Consider the following 25,352-nt stretch of genomic DNA (forward strand, 5'->3'; position numbering starts at 1 on the left):
ATGCATAGGGTAATACTTTTGATGAAATTCCAGCTTCAATCTTTTATAGTCCCACGATCTCATATCATCACATAGCCTATACCATATCAATGTGTCTCCCTTCAAAGATAAAGGGAAGACCTTCTTCTTAGCAATATCATCGGGTATACCTGCAAGCTTAAATAATCCACAAACTTCATCCACATATATTAAGTGCTCATCAGGATGCTTTGTTCCATCTCCTATAAAAGGATTAGCTAGCAGTTTTTCTATCATACCCGAAGGATACTCATAAGGAATTTCATTTTCAATAGGTTCAGTAGGTTGAGGAGCAACTCTTTGCTCTACTGGACGGGGTGAAGATACCCCGAACAAGCCCCTCAGAGAATTACTTTCCATAGTAACAAGTGACAGTAAATTTCAGCACACTATATAAATTTTTCCTTACCAAATTCCACCTACCAAAGGCGCTACACTCCCCGGCAATGGAGCCAGAAAAGAGTCTTGATGACCCACAAGTATAGGGGATCTATCGTAGTCCTTTCGATAAGTAAGAGTGTCGAACCCAACGAGGAGCAGAAGGAAATGATAAGCAGTTTTCAGCAAGGTATTCTCTACAAGTACTGAAATAAGTGGTAACAGATAGTTTTGTGATAAGATAGATTGTAATGAGCAACAAGTAACAAAAGTAAATAAAGTGCAGCAAGGTGGCCCAATCCTTTTTTAGCAAAGGACAAGCCGGAACAAACTCTTTGTAACGCCCCGAGACCGATGTGCCAGGTGTCTTCCAGTTATTCGCTGTTGTTGCCTTGTCATTGCTTGCGTGTCATGCATCTCATATCATGTCATCATGTGCATTTCATTTGCATACATGTTCGTCTCATGCATCCGAGCATTTTCCCCGTTGTCCGTTTTGCAATCCGGCGCTCCTATGTCATCCGGTGTCCCTTTCTACCTTTTTCGTGTGCGGGTGTTAAACGTTTTCGGATTGGACCGAGACTTGTCATGCGGCCTTGGTTTACTACCGGTAGACCGCCTGTCAAGTTTCGTACCATTTGGACTTCGTTTGATACTCCAACGGTTAACCGAGGGACCGAAAAGGCCTCGTGTGTGTTGCAGCCCAACACCCTTACAATTTGGCCCAAAACCCACCTAAACCTCCTCCATCTTCTCGGTCATTCAATCACGATCGCGTGGCCGAAAATCGCACCTCATTTGGACTCTCCTAGCCCCCTCTACCTATATATTTGCACCTCCCCCGAAAATTCGCGCAGATAAAACCCTAGCAACTTCCCACTCCGCCGCTGGACGTGTCCGCCCGCACCGGACGCGTCCACCGGCCGCGTCATCCCGACGTATCAGGGAGCACCACATCAGCTCCACTGTCGCCCGAGCCAACCGCAGCACGCCATGTCAGCGCCCGCGCCGCCCCACTTCGCCGCCGACCCGCGAGCCCAGATCGGGCCCGCGCGAGCCCAGATCCGCCCGCGGCACTCGCGACGAACTCCGCCACTCGCCGGTGCCGGACTCCGTTGCTCGCCGGAGTTGGACCTCGCCGGAGGCCGCAACACCGTCGCCTCGTCGCCGGTCTTCAAAGCCCCGCCGCCTGCGAGCCCGCGCCCCGCGCGCACGCTCCCTTCCTCCGCCGCCGCCACTCTGGTCCCTCACCACTGCGGCACCCTCTCCGCCCGGCCACCGGCGCCCTCGCCGGACCTCGCCTCCGCGACGCCATGGTTGCCGCCCTGCCGAGCTCCTTCACCGGCCTTGCCCGAAACCGGCCTGATCCGGCGCCAAGGTGGCCGGATCCGCACGCCTCCGCCCTGCCGTGCCTGTTCATCGCCGGCCAGCCTCCTGTTGCGGCCGCCATGCCTCTCCATCGCCGAAGCACCGGCGTGCGCCGCCGCCGCCGTGCGGGATCGGGAGGAGCCCGATCCGCACCTCCCTGCTCGCTCGCCCGCGTGGGCCGGCCCAGCTCTCTGGCCCACCTCCTCCAGCCGGCCTCCTCTCCGCGCGTGGGCCGAAACCCGTGCGGTGAGCCCTCCCCTAATTTCCGCCCGTGCGAGTTATAGCTATCCTGCGCCCATCCGAATTCTTCCAAGTCCCAGTTTCCAGTAATTTTATGCAATCTTCATCATGTCGTAACTCTCTCATCGTAGATCCGTTTCACGCATGTAGCATATCAAAATGTTTGTCTCGACGAGTACATCATTTCATCTCATTGCATCATTTTTATTTGAGCTCATCTTGATGCCCGAAATGCTGTTTGAAGAGGGCTATGTGGTTAATTTGTCAGATCTGTTGCATCAAATAGCTATTTGTCATTTTTGCCATGATTAATGTGTGCATGATATGCTCCTGAGCTCTACATGTGTTTTGTTATGTGTCATGCCATCTTTACAGAGGTGCTTACCATGTATTTTTATGATATGTGTGGTGACTAGCACAAGCTTGCAAAGTAGCGTATTCGGTAATGCTGATTTCAGGGACTTAGAATTTCTCTAAGTCCTTGTTCTGATTTTGTCATTATGCCATATGTTCATGTTGTTCCCTAGTGATCCGTGCCTCTTTTGAGGATGATCAGTAATGATGCTTTGTTAACATTGTAGTGCTCTATCCATCCATGTCTTTGTTTGCATTTATGGAGCACCCTAGCTTGAGTCAGTCGAGCTCTACTTTTGCTATTTCGTGATTCCTGGAATATTGTTGACTTGTTAGCGATTTTGCCGAGGATGTTGTTATTGATCCGTGCATGCTATGTTGTTGTTCTTGCCATGTATAGCTTCTATGCCATGTATTATTGATGGGTATATGCTTAGTTTGTCATGCCTTGCTCTGTAGTGAGTGCATCGAGCTCGTAAACATGCCTACTCGTTAACAGATTTGCATGCTCCAGTTTTTCACAAAGTCTGTAATCTGTTTATATTTTTGTCATGTTCACATGCTTGCAATTGTATTTTCTGATCCCTTTTGGCTCAAGGTCACTAAGGAACTTTTGTTAAGTGCTTTGAGTAGCTCCATGCCATGCCTTGCTTTGCCATGTTAAGTTCCTGTATCATATAGTTTTCATGCTCTAAAGTGTGCTACCTGATGTTAAATTCCAGACTTGTGTTAATTTCACTAAGTCTGAAACCTGTTATCATTTGCATTTTTTCCATGCTTGTTTGAACCTGTTAATGGATGAATTAGTCGTAGCTCAGTGTTCATCCTTTGTCAAGCATCATGAGTGGATCCCTGCCATGTATTGTGTTGTCATGTTTGAGTGTTGTAGCATATTTATCTTGTTGCATTTAGTTGGTCACTTGCTGTTTTATCGCAGACCGGTGCCATATTTGTTTTGCTTGCCATTTCAAACCGTGCATCCGATTCCGGTGATCTTTATATCGATTTCAACCGAAATCACCTCACCTTTCCAGTGGCACTCTTGGATTTCCAAGTTGAGGCCAGGTTCAATCATTCCTTTCCAAATCATGCATATGCATCGCATACCGCATCCCGCACATCATACCATGTTCATGTGTTGGTTGTTTATTATGTTGTGTGCTTCTTTTCGGTGTTGCTTCTTCGAGTTGGTTCCGTTAACATCGTGATTGTGAGGACCCGTTCGACTACGTCCGTTTGTCTTCTTCATGGACTCTTTCTTCTTCCTTGCGGGATTTCAGGCAAGATGACCATACCCTCGAAATCACTTCTATCTTTGCTTGCTAGTTGCTCGCTCTTTTGCTATGCCTATGCTGCGATACCTACCACTTGCTTATCATGCCTCCCATATTGTGAAACCAAGCCTCTAACCCACCTTGTCCTAGCAAACCGTTGTTTGGCTATGTTACCGCTTTGCTCAGCCCCTCTTATAGCGTTGTTAGTTGCAGGTGAAGATTGAAGTTTGTTCCTTGTTGGAACATGGAGATGTTGTTCCTTGTTGGAACATGTTTACTTGTTGGGATATGAAAATATATCTTATTTAATTAATGCATCTATATACTTGGTAAAGGGTGGAAGGCTCGGCCTTATGTCTGGTGTTTTGTTCCACTCTTGCCGCCCTAGTTTCCGTCATATCAGTGTTATGTTCCCGGATTTTGCGTTCCTTACGCGGTTGGGTTATAATGGGAACCCCTTGACAGTTCACCTTGAATAAAACTCCTCCAGCAAGGCCCAACATTGGTTTTACCATTTGCCACCTAGCCTTTTCTTTCCCTTGAGTCGGCCGGCTCAAGGGTCATCTTTATTTTAACCCCCCCGGGCCAGTGCTTCTCTAAGTGTTGGTCCAACTGAGCGATGTCCGAGGCTACCCGGGGCAACTCTGGGCTGGCTTACCCGACGTCTGGCTCATCCGGTGTGCCCTGAGAACGAGATATGTGCAGCTCCTATCGGGATTTGTTGGCACATCTGGGTGGCTTTGCTGGTCTTGTTTTACCATTGTCGAAATGTCTTGTAACCGGGATTTCGAGCCTGATCGGGTCTTCCCGCTAGAAAGAATATCCTTCGTTGACCGTGAGAGCTTGTGATGGGCTAAGTTGGGACACCCCTGCAGGGATTTGAACTTTCGAAAGCCGTGCCCGCGGTTATGGGCAGATGGGAATTTGCTAATGTCAGGTTGTAGAAAACCTGAAGTTGAACTTAACTAAAATACATCAACCGCGTGTGTAACCGTGATGGTCTCTTCTCGGCGGAGTCCGAGAAGTGAACACGGTGTTGGAGTTATGCTTGACGTAGGTTGTTCTAGGATCACTTCTTGATCATAGTTGTTCGACCGTGCTTTTGCATTCTCTTCTCGCTCTCTTTTGCGAATAGGTTAGCCACCATATATGCTAGTCGCTTGCTGCAGCTCCACCTCATACATGTTACCCTTCCTATAAGCTTAAATAGTCTTGATCGCGAGGGTGTGAGATTGCTGACTCCCCGTGACTCACAGATACTTCCAAAACCAGTTTGCAGGTGCCGATGATACCGTGCAGGTGACGCCACTGAGCTCAGGAGGAGCTCGATGAAGATCTTGTCCTTTGTGTTGTTTCGTTCTAGTTGATCAGTAGTGGAGCCCAGTCGGGACGATCGGGATCTGTGTAGCTTTTGGGGTAGTCTTATTTTATTTTGGTTCCGTAGTCGGACCTTGATTGTATCTGGATGATGTAATGCTTTACTCATGTAATTGTGTGAAGTGGCGATTGTAAGCCAACTATGTATCTCTTTCCCTTATGTATTACATGGGTTGTGTGAAGATTACCTCACTTGCGACATTGCTTTCAATGCGGTTATGCCTCTAAGTCGTGCTTCGACACGTGGGAGATATAGCCGCATCGAGGGCGTTACACTCTTATAATAGGAAAAGCGCTCCCGAGGACACATGGGGATATCGTCAAGCTAGTTTTCATCACGTTCATATGATTCGCGTTCGATACTTTGATAATTTGATATGTGGGTGGACCGGTGCTTGGGTGCTGTTCTTACTAGAACAAGCATCCCACTTATGATTAACCTCTATTGCAAGCATCCGCAACTACAACAAAAGTATTAAGGCAAACCTAACCATAGCATGAAACATATGGATCCAAATCAGCCCCTTACGAAGCAACGCATAAACTAGGGTTTAAGCTTCTGTCACTCTAGCAACCCATCATCTACTTATTAGTTGCCAATGCCTTCCTCTTGGCCCAAATAATGGTGAAGTTTTATGTAGTCGACGTTCACATAACACCACTAGAGGCTAGACAACATACATCTTATCAAAATATCAAACGAATACCAAATTCACATGACTACTCATAGCAAGACTTCTCCCCCTTGTCCTCGGGAACGAACGTAATTACTCACAAAGCATATTCATGTTCATAATCAGAGGGGTAATAATATGCATATAGGATCTGAACATATGATCTTCCACCAAATAAACCAACTAGCATCAACTACAAGGAGTAATCAACACTACTAGCAACCTACTAGCACCAATCCCGGACTTTGAGACAAGAATTGGATACAAGAGATGAACTAGGGGTTGGAGATGAGATGGTGCTGGTGAAGATGTTGATGGAGATTGCCCTCTCCCGATGAGAGAAGCGTTGGTGATGACGATGGTGATGATTTCCCCCTCCCGAAGGGAAGTTTCCCCGGCAGAACAGCTCTGCCGGAGCTCTAGATTGGATCCGCTAAGGTTCCGCCTCGTGGCGGCGGAGTCTCATCCCGAAAAGTTCCTTCTTATTTTTTCTCATCGAAAGACCTCATATAGGAGAAGATGGGCATCGGAGAGCCACCAGGGGGCCCACGAGGTAGGGGGCGCGCCCTAGGGGGGCGCCCCCCACCCTTGTGAGAAGGGTGTGGCCCCCCTGGCCTTCATATTTGGCATGGATTTTTCTTTATTTCTTTTAAGACGTTCCGTGGAGTTTCAGGACTTTTGGAGTTGCGCGGAATAGGTCTCTAATATTTGCTCCTTTTCCAGACAAGAATTCCAACTGCCGGCATTCTCCCTCTTTATGTAAACCTTGTAAAATAAGAGAGAATAGACATAATTATTGTGACATAAAGTGAAATAACAGTCCGTAATGCGATAAATATCGATATAAAAGCATGATGCAAAATGGACGTATCACGGAGGTGTTGGTGAAGATCACGGTGATGATGATGATGGCCATGGCGGCGTTCCGGCACCACCGAAGGAGAGGGGCCCCCTTTTTCCTATTCTTCCTTGACCTCATCCCTAGATGCGAGAAGGGTTTCCCCTCTGGTCCTTGGCCTCCATGGCATGGGAGGGGTGAGAGCCCGTCCGAGATTGGATCTATCTCTCTGTTTCTCTCTGGTTCTGCGTTTTGTTCTGGCTCTGTTTCACCGTTTCGTATATATATGGAGATCCGTAACTCCGATTGGCCTGAAACCTTCGCCGTGATTTTTTTCCGATATTAGCTTTCTTGCGGCAAAAGAAGAGCGTCAACCGCCTTATGGTGGGCTCACGAGGGTAGGGGGCGCGCCCCCTGCCTCGTGACCACCTCGGGCACTGGTTCGCGTTGATTTTCCTTCCGAATTTTCCATATTTTCCAAAAATAAGCTCCGTCCGTTTTTATCCCGTTTGGACTCCGTTTGATATGGATATTCTGCGAAACCAAAAACATGCAACAGACAGGAACTGGCACTGGGCACTGGATCAATATGTTAGTCCCAAAAATAATATAAAAAGTTGCCAAAAAGTATATGAAAGTTGAATAATATTGGCATGGAACAATCAAAAATTATAGATACGACGGAGACGTATCAGCATCCCCAAGCTTAATTCCTGCTCGTCCTCGAGTAGGTAAATGATAAAAAAATAATTTTTGATGTGGAATGCTACCTAGCATAATCTTGATCATATGTCTAATCATGGCATGAATATTAAGACACGAGTGATTCAAAGCAATAATCTATCTTTTGACATAAAGACAATAATATTTCAAGCATACCAACCAAGAAATTATGTCTTATTGAAATAACATAGCCAAAGAAAGCTCATCCCTACAAAATCATATAGTCTGGCTATGCTCCATCTTCACCACACAAAATATTTACATCATGCACAACCCCGATGACAAGCCAAGGAATTGTTTCATACTTTTGACGTTCTCAAACCTTTTCAACTTCCACGCAATACATGAGCGTGAGCCATGGACATAGCACTTTAGGTGGAATAGAATATGATGGTGGGGGTTATGTGGAGAAGACAGAAAAGGAGAAAGTCTCACATCAACTAGGCGTATCAACGGGCTATGGAGATGCCCATTAATAGATATCAATGTGAGAAGTAGGGATTGACATGCAACGGATGCACTAAGAGCTATAAGTGTATGAAAGCTCAAAATGGAAACTAAGTGGGTGTGCAACCAACTTGCTTGCTCATGAAGACCTTGGGCGTTTGAGGAAGCCCATCATCGGAATATACAAGCCAAGTTCTATAATGAAAATTCCCACTAGTATATGAAAGTGAAAGCATAGGATACTCTCTCTATGAAGAACATGGTGCTACTCTGAAGCACAAGTGTGGTAAAAGGATAGTAACATTGCCCCTTCTCTCTTTTTCTCTCATTTTTTATTTTCTCTCTTCTTTTTTATTTTTTTTGGTGGGCTTCTTTTGCCTCTTTTTTTATTTGGGCTTCTTTGGCCTCTTTTATTTTTTTGTAAAGTCCGGAGTCTCATCCCGACTCTATGGGGGAATCATAGTCTCCATCATCCTTTCCTCACTGGGGCAATGCTCTAATAATGATGATCATCACACTTTTATTTACTTACAACTCAATATTACAACTCGATATCTAGAACAAAGATATGACTCTATATGAATGCCTCCGGCGGTGTACCGGGATATGCAATGATCTAGCGTAGCAATGACATCAAAAAACGGACAAGCCATGAAAACATCATGCTAGCTATCTTACGATCATGCAAAGCAATATGACAATAAATGCTCAAGTCATGTATATGATGATGATGGAAGTTGCATGGCAATATTTTTCGGAATGGCTATGGAAATGCCATAAGGTAGGTATGGTGGCTGTTTTGAGGAAGGTATAATGAGGCTTATGTGTGACAAAGCGTATCGTATCACGGGATTTGGATGCATCGGTGAAGTTTGCACCAACTCTCGAGGTGAGAAAGGGCAATGCGCGGTACCGAAGAGGCTAGCAATGATGGAAGGGTGAGAGTGCATATAATCCATGGACTCAACATTAGTCATAAAGAACTCACATACTTATTGCAAAAATCTATTAGTTATCGAAACAAAGTACTACGTGCATGCTCCTAGGGGGATAGATTGGTAGGAAAAGACCATCGCTCGTCCCCGACCGCCACTCATAAGGAAGACAATCAATAAACACCTCATGCTCCGACTTCGTTACATAACGGTTCACCATACGTGCATGCTACGGGACTTGCAAACCTCAACACAAGTATTTCTCAATTTCATAATTACTCAACTAGCACGACTCTAATATCACCACCTTTATATCGCAAAACTATTGCAAGGAATCAAACATATCATATTCAACGATCTACAAGTTTATGTAGGATTTTATGACTAACCATGTGAATGACCAGTTCCTGCCATCTCTCTAGATATAAGTGAAGCAAGTGAGTTTAATTCTTTCTACAAAAGATATGCCCACGCTCTAACAAATATAAGTGAAGCAAAAGAGCATTCCACAAATGGCGGTTGTTTAAGTGAAGAGAAACAGGCAATCCAAACTTCAAATGATATAAGTGAAGCACATGAAGCATTCTATAAAGCCATACTCAAAGAATATAAGTGAAGTGCAAAGAGCATTCTATAAATCAACCAAGGACTATCTCATACCAGCATGGTGCAAAAAAGAAACATGAAAACTAAAGCAAAGACGCTCCAAGATTGCACATATCGCATGAACGAAACGAATCCGAAAACATACTGATACTTGTTGAAGAAAGAGGGGATGCCTCCCCAGCATCCCCAAGCTTAGACGCTTGAGTCTCCTTGAATATTTACTTGGGGTGCCTCGGGCATCCCCAAGCTTGAGCTCTTTCCTCTCTTCCTTCTTCTCACATCGAGACCTTCTCGATCATTGAACACTTCATCCACACAAAACTTCAACAGAAAACTCGGTAAGATCCGTTAGTATAATAAAGCAAATCACCACTATAAGTACTGTTGCAAACCAATTCATATTTTGTTTTTGCATTGTGTCTACTGTAGTATAACTTTTTCATGGCTCAATCCACTGATATAAATTGATAGTTTCATCAAAACAAGCAAACTATGCATCAAAAAAGAATCTGTCTAAAACAGAACAGTCTGTAGAAATCTGAACATTCACCATTCTTCTGATACTTTAAAAATTCTGCCAAAATTAGGAAAAATAAACAATTTTTACAGCAAGACAGTGCAAAAAGAACCAGAACCATTTGACGTTCCAGTAAAAAATTAAAATTCATGCACTACAGCCAAAGTTTCTGTCCTGCACTGCACAAACCAACAAGCATCGTAAACATCCTAAAGGCAAACCTTGGCACATTATTTTTATAATACAATGGAATTGTACAAGGGGATAATTATTTTTGTTGAAAAGTTTCTGTAATCAAGATTCACAAAGTTTCCGTGAGCATGAACAAAGTTCAAGGAGCTCTCCCACTTCAACAGTGCTTGTCTTTCTCACTTTCACTTTCCTTTTTTAAAAGTTTTGGGTTCCTATCTTTATTTTTGTTGTTTTTAAACTATATGAAAGAACTCAACAGAAATAAATGACTCTCTAAAACTTCCGGGTTGTCTCCCTGGCAGCGCTTTCTTTAAAGCCATTAAGCTAGGCATATAGTGCTCAAGTAGTGAATCCACCCGGATCCCAAGGTATATCAAAGCCAATTTTAATTAACAATGATTTGTAATTTAGTAGTGAGCACAAAGCAACATATATCAAGCAATGACGAAGTCTAACTCTCTTCCTATGCATCGGCATGTCATAAAAGAACAATTCATGCACACCTAGTAAAGGCCAATGCATAGTATAAACAGTTTCTTGCAATTTTATCATGTTGGAAACATAGAGAGGTGGAGATATGGTTCCTCTCTCATAATAATTGCAAGTAGGAGTAGCAAGCACATGCATATTATATTTATCGAAATCATCATGTGCAACGGTAAAAGGCAACCCATCAATATAATCCTTAATAAGTGCAAACTTCTCCGATATAGTATAATCGGGAGAATTCAAAAAGATAATAGGACTATCATGCATGGGTGCAATAGCAACAATTTCATGTTTAACATAAGGAACTATAGCAAGTTCATCTCCATAAGCATAATTCATATTGGCATCTTGGCCATAAGCATAGCAAGCATCATCAAAAAGGGATATTTCAAAAGAATCATAGGGATCATAACGGTCATCATAGCAATCATCCTTCGGTAAGCACGAAGGGGAATTAAACAATGTATGAGTTGAAGAGTTACTCTTATTAGAAGGTGGGCACGGGTGATCAATCCGCTCTTCCTCCTTTTGTTCTTCGCTCTCCTCCTCATCTTTTTCATCCAATGAGCTCACAATGTCATCAACTTCTTCTTCCATAGATTCCTGCAAAATATTAGTCTCTTCTTGGACAGCGGAGACTTTCTTAATAAGTGCATCAATTTCATAATTGTATTCATAATTCTCATAGCAATATCTGAGGATAGCTAAATTTTCAGATCTATAACAAGCATCATCAATATCATCAAACTCTTTAAACATAGATTCAATTTCATAAGCACCCATAAAAGCAACAAATTCTTCTATTTGTTCCACATCATAGTAATCATATATACCTCTAGCATAAGAAGCCAAGGTTTCATTATCATTAAATTTGCATGAAAAGGGGAGGTGTGGAGAATTCATCCCAGAGCAACAAGTATAATCATATTCCGAGCATAGTTTTCTAGCATACCACTTCAATATATAAATTTGATCCCATAACAGTTTCCCTTTTTGTGTCAAGAGATAATCCCTGAAGTATTCACGTTGATCCAACGTTACTCCCATTACCAAATTGAATGAGGTTTTCTCAGGATTATCAAAGTGGTACATAATATTTTTCACATATTGAGCATCGAGGGTTTTAGGAGGTTCCCCATCTCCATGAGCAGAAAGTACACCTATTTTTTTTGTATTTCGTGTTCCATATCCATAACTAAAGATAAAGAACAACTAAGAACAGCAAATAAAAATTACTTAGTGATAAAGCAAACAAGCACACATGAGAATATTCACCCCACGCTATTGCTCCCCGGCAACGGCGCCAGAAAAAGGTCTTGATAACCCACAAGTATAGGGGATCGCGACAGTTTTCGATAAGTAAGAGTGTCGAACCCAACGAGGAGCTAAAGGTAGAACAAATATTCCCTCAAGTTCTATCGACCACTGATACAACTCTACGCACGCTTGACGTTCGCTTTACCTAGAACAAGTATGAAGCTAGAAGTACTTTGTAGGTGTTTTTCGGAAAGGCTTGCAAGAAAGTAAAGAGCACGAAAATAAAACTAGGGGCTGTTAAGGTAAAGAAGCAACTAAAGTAAATATAGCGAGTGTGGAAAAGTGGTGGTAGGAGTTGCGAAATTGTCCCTTAAGCAATTGACTACTTTACTAGACCGATAGCAAGTATTATGTGGGAGAGGCCACTGCTAGCATGTCATCCCTTACTTGGAATTCTATGCACTTATGATTGGAACTATTAGCAAGCATCCGCAACTACTAATGTTCATTAAGGTAAAACCCAACCATGGCATTAAGATATATTGGTCCCCCTTCAATCACGTATGCATCAATTTCTATGCTAGGTTGAAGCTTCTGTCACTCTTGCCCTCCAATACATAGTCCTATCAACATACAACTAACCCTATGGTGTGATCCACGCGCGCGCTCATATGATGGGCACCAAAGGACAGCAACATAACCACAAGCAAATTAAATCAATTATGGCAATTCATCAACCACCGATAGGACAACGAAAATCTACTCAGACATCATAGGATGGCAACACATCATTGGATAATAATATGAAGCATAAAGCAACATGTTCAAGTAGAGGGTACAGCGGGTTGCGGGAGAGTGGACCGCTATAGATAGAGGGGGGAAGGTTATGGAGATGTTGGTGAAGATGGCGGAGGTGTTGGTGAAGATCGCGGTGATGATGATGATGGCCACGGCGGCGTTCCGGCGCCACCGGAGGAGAGGGGGAGAGGGGCCCCCTTCTTCCTCTTCTTCCTTGACCTCCTCCCTAGATGGGAGAAAGGTTTCCCCTCTGGTCCTTGGCCTCCATGGCATGGGAGGGGCGAGAGCCCCTCCGATGTTGGATATATCTCTCTGTTTCTCTCTGGTTCCGCGTTCTGTTCTGGCTCTGTTTCACCGTTTTGTATATATATGGAGATCCGTAACTCCGATTGGCCTGAAACCTTCGTCGTGATTTTTTCCGAATATTAGCTTTCTTGCGGCAAAATAAAAGCGTCAACCGCCTTACGGTAGGCTCACGAGGGTAGGGGGCGCGCCCTAAGGGGGGGCCTGCCTCGTGACCACCTCGGGCACTGGTTCGCGTTGATTTTCCTTCCGAATTTTCCATATTTTCCAAAAATAAACTCCGTCCGTTTTTATCCCGTTTGGACTCCGTTTGATATGGATATTCTGCGAAACCAAAAACATGCAACAGACAGGAACTGGCACTGGGCACTGGATCAATATGTTAGTCCCAAAAATAATATAAAAACTTGCCAAAAAGTATATGAAAGTTGAATAATATTGGCATGGAACAATCAAAAATTATAGATACGACGGAGACGTATCAGTATCCTCGGCACAGACCGGGGGGGGGGGAGGGGGGGGGGGTTGAGGACGTACTCTCAGTTTCGTGCGCCAGACCCGGTGGGCATGTCACATCTTTGAGGGATCTAGTCCAAAGACCTCGTCATAATCTCCCTGCCGGTATACCAAATGGTGTACTATACCAGCGGCCACTGGTGGCATAAAGACGAAATTGTGTCGTGTGGGTAAAGTGTACGACCTCTACAGAGTGTAAAACTATTCGAATAGCTGTGTCCATGGTCATGGACAACACACGAATCTTTCTTGACGTACATGACCTGTCTTGCTTATTCTCTCTTTGCCCCTATTCTTGAAACCTATGAAGGACGTGAGTTGATCGAGGATCCTCACTTGATGAAAGTTATTCTGGAGATAAAACATGTTTTCATCTAAAACTGCTTTTATCCAACTACTTTGTTTGTCAAATAAAATTAGCTTTATGCAAATGAGCCATACAGCCTTCCTTTGAAGCCACATGTAGCTATTAGGTCCTTCCCCGAGGGAGGCATGTTGAGTACGTAATGTACTCATGGCAATAATTTTGTTGACAACAGAGTTGCATGGAGATGACGGTGATGACCATGACTACTATGGCGATCTGTAGGAGTGAGGTCACGTGGACTACATCGACTGCCTGTGGCTGAGATGAAGTCGCTACGCATTTTACTTTCCGCTGTTTTCTGGTTGTAATAAATGTCATGATACATTTCACTAGGTATGTCTTGTGAAAAATATACTACTTGTAATACTTTTATATATTGTGCAATGATACCATTTCACTGTATTGTCAACAATGATCCTGGGGTTGACACTTAAACACAGGAAGATCTGGAAGATGATTTCGGGTTCTTACAATCTACCAGATGCCTGCCTCGCACAAAGGTTTGTACTAGCTGACATAGGACCCAGAGCATGCTGGTGTGCCATGTAGGCAGCATATACGCATGCATACGTGAATTGTGACCGTATTTGCACGCTCGCGCAAGTTTAATGACTAGAATCATATATTTTACAAGTTTATGCACCAAACTGACCGTCACGTGCAAGTCGTAAGGCTTCTGATGTATTTACCTTGTTAATTCGCTTGGTGAGTAAGAATGGTTCGAAATGGAAGAAAACAATTGAACATCAAGAATTAGTCCCTGTTTGGTTGGGATTTTTCATGGCTTCCGTTGCTGACAAGCCAACGAAATGGACAGATTCCCGAACATGCTTGCCACGAATCCATCGAAAATAACTCAAAGTAGTGACTTACAGAAACATCAGTAGTTCGGCGTGTGTGCTACAACAGTCAAACTGAAAAACTAACGACGCGTTTGGTTCAGCGAGATGGTGCGGTTTCTGATCCCCACGCTTTCTAAAAACGGTAGATTGCGTTTGGTTTGCGTGCTATGCGGCTTCGCAAAGTCCAAACTAGCCGAGCGAAGGGTGATTAGCAAACCGGGCGAAACTGAACGAATCAAACAAAGCCAGTATCCGTAAAAAAGAATCGGAAGCAGCGCTTCCCCATACCGAAACCGATTACGTTACCTGAGCAGTAACCAAACGCGTCGTAAATTCTTTTCTAAAATGGTCATTTATATGTAAAATCAGTTTTAAGATGAATTAGCACACAAATAATTTACAGGGCTTCAGGGCATTTACAGATAATTCATGTACTAGTAGTAGTAAAACAATCGTTTCTAGCAATCACCGAAAGTCTTCTCTTCTTGTCAAAAAAGAACCAACTAATTTCGTCGATTCTCGTTTGGGCTGAGGTTTTCGTGTGGGACGTGGGCGGCAAAGAGCAAAATATTGCCGCGCCTGCTGAGAGTCCATTTTCGTTTCATCTGCCTCTCCACGATCCGGCTGACTCCTCTTCAACCAATCAGAGCGCGGGATCCCCCCTCCCACGGATCACTCCCCCGAACCCAGATCCGAGCCGTCCACGCACGACGCATCCAACGGTCCACGCCCCACCATCCCTCCCGAAAAACCAAAACCAACGCGCGGCTCCCCGCTCCAATCCCCCGCCCGCTCGGCGCTCCCCTCCTTCCCTATTTAACGCCGCCCATTCCCCTTCTTCCTCCTCACTCCAATCCCCCAACCCTCCCAGCGCTCCCCCTCCTCAACAACCACCCGGCGCATCTCCGACTCCATGGCCCGCACCAAGCAGACGGCGAGGAAGTCCACCGGCGGCAAGGCGCCGAGGAAGCAGCTGGCCACCAAGGCGGCCCGCAAGTCCGCCCCGGCCACCGGCGGCGTCAAGAAGCCGCACCGCTTCCGCCCCGGCACCGTCGCGCTCCGCGAGATCCGCAAGTACCAGAAGAGCACCGAGCTGCTCATCCGCAAGCTCCCCTTCCAGCGCCTGGTGAGGGAGATCGCCCAGGACTTCAAGACCGACCTCCGCTTCCAGTCCTCCGCCGTCTCCGCCCTGCAGGAGGCCGCCGAGTCCTACCTGGTGGGGCTCTTCGAGGACACCAACCTCTGCGCCATCCACGCCAAGCGCGTCACCATCATGCCCAAGGACATCCAGCTTGCCCGCCGCATCCGTGGGGAGAGGGCCTAGGTCGCGATCTGTAATCCATGCGTCGTGTGTTAGATCCTTGTTAGGCTGAGTTCGTCGGCGGAAGTGTGTGCGTGCTAGTAGTAGGGTTTCAGACTGTGCCCGTGTTGTTCTTGTCATGGTGGATGTGGTATGCCTAATGTGATGGTACCGTCTTGTTGCCATTAGCAATGGAAATGAAAAATGTTTGACTTCCTGTTCTCATTCATCTGTGTTTGAATGCCTGTTCCCAACTTGTCAAATTTCTATGGCAGCTCAATGTGATGGCGAGCTAGTCAAAGCTCCAGGAAATCTTGTTATCAGTGCTTATGTGACATGTCCTGATATAACCTTAACGGTTACTCCAGATCTAAAGCTTGTGAAGGACGGGGTTCTGTTGCATGTTGACCTGGCTAAAGGAAAGCGACGACTTGGTTGTTCTGCTCTCGCACAAGCGTTTGATCAAATTGGAAATGACTGCCCAGACATAGAAGATGTCCCTTACTTGAAAAAGGTCTTTGAGGTTGTTCAAGAATTGCTCAGCGAACGCCTGATTTCTGCTGGTCATGACATTAGTGATGGTGGGCTTATTGTCACCATTCTTGAGATGGCATTTGCTGGCAACTGTGGTGTTAACCTCAACATAGAATTAAAAGATAATGACCTTCTTCAAACACTTTTTGCGGAGGAGCTTGGTCTTGTAGTTGAAGTGCATTTGGATGACCTTGATGTAGTGAAGCAAAAACTTCATGCGGCAGGGGTTTCTGCTAATGTGATAGGAAAAGTAACTGCAGCACCAGAAATAGAGCTGTGTGTTGATGGTGAGGTGCGTTTGAAAGAAAGAACTTCAGATCTCAGAGATTTGTGGGAGGAAACAAGCTTTCAGCTTGAGGAGCTACATCGGCTGAAATCTTGTGTCAAGCTTGAGAAAGAAGGCCTAAAAAGCCGAACATCGCCCTCATGGCATTTGTCTTTTACGCCCAAATTCACGGACAAGAAACTACTGTCTGCATCCTCGAAACCGAAGGTTGCCATCATTCGGGAAGAAGGGAGCAACAGTGATAGGGAAATGTCTGCTGCATTCCATGCTGCTGGTTTTGAACCGTGGGATATCACAATGTCGGATCTCTTGAACCAAAAGGCTTCTCTAACGGAATTCCGTGGGATTGCATTTGTTGGTGGATTTAGCTATGCAGATGTTCTTGACTCAGCAAAAGGTTGGGCTGCATCTATCAGGTTCAACCAGCCCCTCATACAGCAGTTCCAGGAGTTCTACAATAGGCCAGACACATTCAGCCTTGGGGTGTGCAATGGGTGTCAGCTCATGGCTCTTCTTGGTTGGGTACCAGGACCTGATATTGGAGGCTCGCTTGGTGCAGGTGGAGACATGTCCCAGCCAAGGTTCACTCACAATGAATCTGGCCGTTTTGAATGTCGGTTTATCAGTGTGGCCATAGGGGATTCTCCTTCTATAATGTTCAAAGGTATGGAAGGCTCTACTTTGGGCATTTGGAGTGCTCATGGTGAAGGGAGAGCCTTCTTCCCAGATGAAAATGTCTTGTCTGATGTTGTCAATTCAAATCTGGCCCCTCTGAGGTACTGCGATGATGCTAATAATGTCACAGAGGTTTATCCTTTCAACCCTAATGGCTCTCCGCTTGGTATTGCGGCCCTTTGCTCCCCTAATGGAAGACACCTTGCTCTGATGCCACACCCGGAGCGTTCCTTTATGATGTGGCAGTACCCATGGTATCCCAAGGAGTGGCAGGTTGAGAAGGGTGGTCCCAGTCCTTGGTTGCGCATGTTCCAGAATGCAAGAGAGTGGTGTTCATAGAGAAGGTAAATCAGACTCCTGAAACATTTTCACCTTTTTTTTGGCTCCCTGTAGTTTTTTTTTTACTTTTGGTTCCCTATATAGTTAAGATCTCTGACTAGCCCGTTAACTGAACACAGTTTGTTGCTCTCGTCTACATCTGAACCGCTCATTCTGTAAAGAGAGAAGTGCATTTTTCAACCCCGAACTCTTGCCCTAGTCTAATTTACAACCCCGAACTTCAATACCATCTAAATTACAACCCTCAACTCTCAAAACCGGTCAGAATTCAACCCTCCCCTCCTTGTTCACCGGTTTTGACTAGGGGTGACCAGTTTTGACCAGTCAACAGGTCCAATCAGCATGCCACGTCGGAAAAAAATTCAAAATTTCAAGAAAAATATAAATAAAAATCTGTAAGATCGAGAAAAAATCAGGAAAAAAACCAAATTTCCGAAAAAAAGTTTGCGAAAAAAATTCGGAAACTTTTTCCGTGATTTTCGGGGAATTTTTTTTCAAAAAATTGAACTTTTTTGGAAATTACTTTTTCTAGATTTTTTTTCTATTTTACAGTTTTTATATAATTTTCTTGGGAATTTGAATTTTTTTTCCCTTGGATTTTTTTATTTTAAGTATTTTTTGGTTTTTTATGGAAATATCGATATTTTTGTTTTTCAGAAATTCGATTTTATTTATTTTCCCTGATTTTTTCCCGGAAATTTGATTTTTTTTATTTCTTTTCCTGGATTTTTTTATTTTACAGCTTTTTAAAAATAATGCTGATGTGCCATGCTGATGGGACCCATTGACCGGTCAAAACCGGTCAACAAAGAGGGGAGGGTTGAATCCTAGCCGGTTTTGAGAGTTAGGGGTTGTAATTTAGACGGTATTGGAGTTCGGGGTTGTAAATTAGACCAGGACAAGAGTTCGGGGTTGAAATATGCACTTCTCTCTTATGTAAATAGCATTCTTGTTGTTTTATGTTTCTGCTAACTCTCCTCTTAGCTTGATCTTTATTGTAGTACTGTGTTAGCTTGAACACCGCTTTGTGCTTGAATTTTGTTATTTAATGCAGTGATAATTATTAGGCATCCAGTGTCTCTCATGTTCTATCCCAGTGCTTCACTGCAATAGAAAGAATCAAAAACATAGTGCTAGGGATTGTATTTTGTTGTTCTGTTCATGAGGTCTCGTACAATACTGCCATGAAACAACTACTTGCTTACCCTTCCTTTCCTGGAACTTATAGGGACTAAATTGGTGGCTCGTATGTCTGCTTAGAGCTTGGGCATTCTGCTGTCGAACTGAACATGATGTGGCCATGGATCAACTCAATACCATGTCTGAAATTATCGCGTTGGAAGAACTCAAGCGACTGACAGCAGCTCTCAGTTCTTGAATATTTCTGCTACTTATTCTCAATGGACAGTGCCTGTATAGGTGCTGCGTGCGAGCATAGTTATGTCTCGCTAGCTGAATTGAGCTATATGCTTCTTCTGCAATTATTCACCTATATCCAGTGATACTATGCTCTAGCTGTCCGGCAACATAAATAATATCCTGTCAGCTTTCTTTCTGCTAAGCATATTATCCATTTTGTAGTTACACAGGAATGTACCATGTCGCCCGTTACATATTCGGGATTGTATTTTCAGTTTGGCGTAACCTCAAGAGGGTAATAACACTTAGACAGGGTGGACAGCAGATTTTTTTTTTTACAGCAGATAGAACTCCTGGATTCATGGAATTGAGGAAGAAGGTCTTAAACAAGCTACAATATGGCTGGTTCCAGACTCGTATCATTTGATTTTATGAACACCCATCAAGACAGACATTGACAACCTAGCTGCTATCTTACAAGGCTTTGGTGACGTGACGAGCCTCTGCAACAACTTCCAAAAAAGCTTGGTCGTGCCAATCCGTTGCAACCATCTTGACCTCGAGCACATCCTCCGGAATATGCCGATGATCCGCCCTTCCTTCTTGGTGAAATACCTAGACTTACCTCTTTAGGTTTGGCAGCTAAAGACGATGGATTTCCAATATCTGGTCGGCAAGGCGGCCGGATAATTAATCACTTGGGATGGGCAAAACATCATTGCTATCGGACGCACAACTCTCGTCAAGTCGGTCATCTCCTCTCAAGCGGTCTTCTCTATCACGCCTCTCATAGTGCCGCCGGGCATTCTAGATACACTTAATAAGATTGAGAGGGCCTTCTTTTGGTCGGGTGCGGAAAAGACCACGGGAGCCAAATGCAAGGTCAATTGGAATTTGGTGTGCAAACCAAAAGATTACGGTGGTCTTGGGGTGCTCAATACCGACAAGTTTGCACGGGCGTTGCGGCTTCGTTGGCTATGGTAGGAAGGGAGGGAGCCCCGTAGACTATGGGTGGGCTCTGGCAACCCCTGCACTGAAGAGGACCTCCAGTTCTTCTATGCATCTACGACTATCACTGTCGGTGACGGCGTCAAACACCTTTCTGGGACTCCCTTTGGCTCCTGGGGCGCAAGCCCAAGGACATTGCATCGCTAATCTATGAGGGCTTGGCGAGGAAGAATTGGAAGGCGCGTGAGGCTTTGAATGGGAACGATTGGATCCTCAAAATCAAGCATGACACCGCCATCTCCGTCAACCACATTTCCGAGTTCTTTAACCTTTGGATGCTTGTGCATGACTTCCACCTTGATGAGCAAACCGAAGACGATATCATTTGGAAGCATGCGAACGATGGGGTATACACGGCGAGCACTGCCTACAAAGCTCAATTTCTCGGCCTGACCTTGTCCCCCTGAAGCGCATGGACGCATGGTCTGGAAGGCTTGGGCACCTTCAAAGGTCAAATTCTTTACTTGGTTGGCTCCACAAGATAGGGTTTGGACCGCCGATCGCTTGGAGAAGCGTGGTTGGCCAAACTGTGGCCCTTGCCCGCTTTGCAAAAGGGAACAAGAACACAAGGATACACCTCTTCGTCAAGTGTCGCTGCACGCTTAGACTCTGGAGATCAATCATTGAGAAGCTTGGGCTCGCGCACATGGACACCTCCGAATGGCAGTTAGATGAAACCGTCATTGAGTGGTGGCAGAAAGGAACCGACGACAGCAACCCTCACCGCCATGCAATGGCTTCCCTTACCATGTTCGTTTCTTGGACCATTTGGAATGAGAGAAACATCCGAGTACTCCGTCGGAAAAGTGCGCCACCGCCGGTCCTCCTAACCAACATTTTAGAAGACGCTAAACTTTGGGTTACTGTCGGCGCAAGGAAACTAGGGAACATCATATTATATGAGTAATTGTCATGCCGTGATTTGTGAGTGCGTTGTAAAACTCTACTCTCCCTTATTTAATTGAAGAGGCAAATCTTTTACATTCGTTTCAACTTTCAAGATAAAAAATCTAGCGAGCGCTCACGAGTGATTACGAGCTTCAAATGAACATAATCGAGCATAGTTTTTTTGCCTCGTTGAGTTTACCGAGTTTAGTGGTCACAAGCTTAACGAGCCAAGCAACTCATTAATTCATCTGTAAGAATGCTTCTTGAAATGGAAGAAAACAATTGAACATCAGAAATTTAGAATATGGCCCTGTTTGGTTGGGATTTTTTTTTCATGGCTTCCACTGCTGAAAAGCCGACCAAATGAGCAGATTCCCAAACATGCTTGTCACGAATCCATTGAAAATAACTTGAACTAGGGACTTACAGAAACATCAGTAGTTCGGCGTGTGTGCTACAGCAGTCAAAACTGAAAAGAAATTATTGTTCTAAAATGGCCATTTTTCTAAAACAGTTTACAGATCAGTGTTTATGATGAATTAGCACATAATAATTTACCAGGGCTTTAGGGCATTACAGATAGCACATAAATAATTTACCAGGGCTTCAGGGCATTACAGATAATTCTTATACTAGTAAGTAAACAAATTGTTCTAGCACTCACTGAAACTCTTCTAAAAAAAGAAGCAGTATTTTTGTCAATTATCGTTTGGGCTGAGATTTTCGTCTGGGACGTTGGCGGCAAAGAGCAAAATACGGTCGCGCCTCGTCGGAGTCCATTTTCGTTTCATCTGCCTCTCCACGATCCGGCTGACTCCTCTTCAACCAATCAGAGCGCGGGATCCCCCCTCCCACGGATCACTCCCCCGAACCCAGATCCGAGCCGTCCACGCACGACGCATCCAACGGTCCACGCCCCACCATCCCTCCCGAAAAACCAAAACCAACGCGCGGCTCCCCGCTCCAATCCCCCGCCCGCTCGGCGCTCCCCTCCTTCCCTATTTAACGCCGCCCATTCCCCTTCTTCCTCCTCACTCCAATCCCCCAACCCTCCCAGCGCTCCCCCTCCTCAACAACCACCCGGCGCATCTCCGACTCCATGGCCCGCACCAAGCAGACGGCGAGGAAGTCCACCGGCGGCAAGGCGCCGAGGAAGCAGCTGGCCACCAAGGCGGCCCGCAAGTCCGCCCCGGCCACCGGCGGCGTCAAGAAGCCGCACCGCTTCCGCCCCGGCACCGTCGCGCTCCGCGAGATCCGCAAGTACCAGAAGAGCACCGAGCTGCTCATCCGCAAGCTCCCCTTCCAGCGCCTGGTGAGGGAGATCGCCCAGGACTTCAAGACCGACCTCCGCTTCCAGTCCTCCGCCGTCTCCGCCCTGCAGGAGGCCGCCGAGTCCTACCTGGTGGGGCTCTTCGAGGACACCAACCTCTGCGCCATCCACGCCAAGCGCGTCACCATCATGCCCAAGGACATCCAGCTCGCCCGCCGCATCCGTGGAGAGAGGGCCTAGGCCGCAATCTGTGCGCCGTGAGTGTTTAGGTCCACCTTAGCCTTTGTCCAGCGTTGGAAATGTATGCGTGCTAGTGTGTTGTTCGTTCCATGGTGGATGTAGTGTGTCTGATCTGATGTCACCGTCTTGCTGCCATCAGTAACTGAAATGAAAATGTTGCATTCTGTTCTTGGATCTGTGCCTCTTGGTGTGAGCCTGTCATTGAATGTGATGCAGGAAACGGTGGATCTGATTATCCCGATTTGTGAAATTTTCTGCTGGTTTTAGCTACTTTGTCCTAAATAAATTGCTTCAAGTTTTTAGCTTGGATGATGCCTTGGCTGTATTAAATTCCGTAATCACTAGTAATATTGTTGGTTGCCTCAGAACCTGAATGAACAGCTTTGGCTTGTTCAGTTCTGTGTGTCCATCTGCTCTATGTTGTTTATTTGCCTTTATCCTGTAATTCCTTTTGATCCCTGTGACTGCTGCAATCAACTCTCACCTGTACCACGATGCTAACGACTGGTAAATTAGGACAAGAGATGTTTTTATTGTGCACTGCTCATACCGTACATACTGTCTTTAACACAACTGTATCAAATTAGGACAAGATCTGATGGATTACTTGCACCTGCAAATGACAGCGTCATAATGTTGTCAACGGTGTGGCTGAGGCAGAAGGTGTAACTAAAGATGATGCAGGCTTCTGCTCCAGATCAGAAAGGTGAACACATGTTTGCCTGTATTAAGATATTTTCAGTAATTTAATGCTGAAATGATACATCTCCTGCTCTTTCACATAATTCTGTTGGCATCTAGTTTATTGTTTACATGTACCCATATCCGATAGGGACGAGGAAGCTCTAAAGTACTTTAGGGATATCAAATGCTACATAATTAGTGAGCCAAAGGGTTTCAAGCTTGAATTTCACTTCAATACTAATCCAGTCTTTTAAGAATGAATTGCTTACAAAAAGAAGATGAACCAGTCCTAGATAAAGCCATTAGGTAATTATTATTTCAACTCACATGCTCTATTTGTATTATTGTTTTTTCCACTATTTTTATGTGTAGGTGGTTTTCTACTACTAAATTTATCCTTGGAAGCGCTTGACACAGAAGGTGCTAAAAAAGAAGCCAAAGAAGGGGTCAAAGAACGATATACCTATCACCACGCCACTGCCTATCATGGAAACTGAAAATTGCGAGAGCTTCTATAAATTCTTTGGGCTCCATGCGTGTGCTAGTGCTTTGTAAAGCTCGTTGTATTTCTTGCCATGGTGTATGTGTTATGCCTCATCTGATACTAGTGTTACCACCTATGGTCATCAGCAATTGTTTTGGTCTCATCCAATGCAAGTGCTTTCTCATTGCTTTTTTTCCTTGTATGTATGCGAGCCTGTCCTCAGATCCCAACTTTGTGAGATTTCCTGCAGGTTTTAGCATGTGTCCTAAATTGCTCTGATTTTTAAGCATTCTTAAATTATCCCTTAGCCGTGTCAGATTTCACATTCAGTAGTGTGGTTTGCTGCGTCTGAACCTGAGCGAACAGCATGTTAAAATGCTCTTCGGTTCCTTATGTTTGGCATTGTTTGATGTTCAGTGCACAGATTCTTGTTGAACCTAATGGTATAACAGTACTCAATTCTCTGAACCCTGCTCTTGTCCTGTATCATCTCAAATCTACAAACCTAGTTAGGGGTACAGTACAAGTTACGTGGATGTCTTGTCTTCAGTTCTTACAAGTTCAGGAAAGCTGCAGATTTCCACACCGTGATTATAATAATGGGCGCATCACCCACACAATTCCTAACAAACTATTCTTCCACGTTCTGAGAAAATGTTACATCTGCATCTCCTGTGAACTTGCTACAGGTTGGTCGTTCCCGGGGCTGATCACGAAAGCGCTGGCCACGAATTGTGGGAATCTCATGCTGTCCCTGGAAAAATATAATGTTTAGGTAGAATATGTATGCTGAAGATTGGATACACTCAGGAGTATAAAGGTAAGATGTGTCCTATCATAACAAGTAAATAAGCAGCTCAACTGCATTGTATCAGTGAGAAGTGACTGTACGGGAAGTTAACAGTCTGATCTTAAACATCAATGCCTGTCTCCCTGATTTCAGCAAACGGTTTGGTTTATCCATCCCACTGGATAGATACCTCTCTGAAAATGTTTTCAAAATTTCTTGGGTTTCAAAATATCCTGCGGATAGACATCACAACACCTCTTCAATGCATGTTTGAAAATATCCATCTGTCAATGCATGTTTGGATTAGACTGGTCCAAAGAGATTTTTAAGACCTCAATTTGATGCTTTATTGGCCATCCAATTTGTCCTAAATTCAAATGCTTCTTACTATTATCTTACACGATAACATACAGACTTCACAACACCTCTTCTTTATTTGCCCTCTGCTTGATGTTTTTTTTTCCAGTAGACTGCTCCTCAACTAAAGAATTCCGAAAAGATGACGGTTAAACAAAGCGTTGTGGTACCAGTAGGTTTACTGTTGTGGTGAACATTAATAAATTGTACCTTGGGATATATATTGCCTTCCGCAGCTGCAGTAGGACTATTCCAGTTGAGAAGGATTAGAGACCATATATATTGACTCTTACTGCTAAAAAGGATTATTGATGCAGCAAGAAACTGTTTACTGACTTGAAACAATTGGAAAGAGACATATTGCATACCACCATAAAAGTCTCAGCTAGTACATTTTGCAGAATAAACATATTCCTATATGCGTCGGCTCAAACTTCGGTGGTTTAAATACATGTGTAGATAAAGAAATCAAAAGTAATTTGAAAATCTTGCAGATTTCTGAAGACTTAAGTTTGGATTTTTAGATTCTCTTTGGCAAGAAAATTGATAAGGAAAATCACCCAAAATTCAGAAACTGTAATTTGCATTGCGATTATGCCCCTTTGTATTTTGTTATCACTACTAC

The 25,352-nt window shown here is 44.6% G+C and overlaps 2 protein-coding genes and 1 pseudogene across 3 annotated transcripts; all 3 read left to right on the forward strand.

Annotated features, from left to right (window-relative positions):
• The first annotated feature begins 15,341 nt into the window (after positions 1–15,341).
• LOC147992353 (histone H3.2-like) lies at positions 15,342–16,038 on the forward strand. Its single transcript, XM_087529483.1, has one exon. It carries the CDS (start codon positions 15,427–15,429, stop codon positions 15,835–15,837), a length of 411 nt encoding a protein of 136 aa, XP_087385609.1. The 5' UTR covers positions 15,342–15,426; the 3' UTR covers positions 15,838–16,038.
• A 36-nt stretch (positions 16,039–16,074) lies between these two features.
• LOC147992354 (putative phosphoribosylformylglycinamidine synthase, chloroplastic/mitochondrial pseudogene) lies at positions 16,075–19,471 on the forward strand (annotated as a pseudogene). Its single transcript, XR_015609206.1, has 2 exons — positions 16,075–17,652; positions 18,876–19,471. The product of XR_015609206.1 is annotated as a putative phosphoribosylformylglycinamidine synthase, chloroplastic/mitochondrial pseudogene (transcript).
• A 2,446-nt stretch (positions 19,472–21,917) lies between these two features.
• LOC125524784 (histone H3.2-like) lies at positions 21,918–22,582 on the forward strand. The gene has a single exon (XM_048689814.2). It carries the CDS (start codon positions 22,002–22,004, stop codon positions 22,410–22,412), a length of 411 nt encoding a protein of 136 aa, XP_048545771.1. The 5' UTR covers positions 21,918–22,001; the 3' UTR covers positions 22,413–22,582.
• Positions 22,583–25,352: the final 2,770 nt, after the last annotated feature.

Source organism: Triticum urartu, chromosome 1A (genome assembly GCF_056163025.1).
Source record: "Triticum urartu cultivar PI428250 chromosome 1A, HENAU_Tu73, whole genome shotgun sequence".
NCBI classification, from domain to species: domain Eukaryota; kingdom Viridiplantae; phylum Streptophyta; class Magnoliopsida; order Poales; family Poaceae; genus Triticum; species Triticum urartu.

Bases quoted from the DNA above. Each gene is read 5' to 3' on its own strand.
- LOC147992353 (XM_087529483.1), top strand. From the start codon at position 15,427: ATGGCCCGCACCAAGCAGACGGCGAGGAAGTCCACCGGCGGCAAGGCG.
- LOC125524784 (XM_048689814.2), top strand. From the start codon at position 22,002: ATGGCCCGCACCAAGCAGACGGCGAGGAAGTCCACCGGCGGCAAGGCG.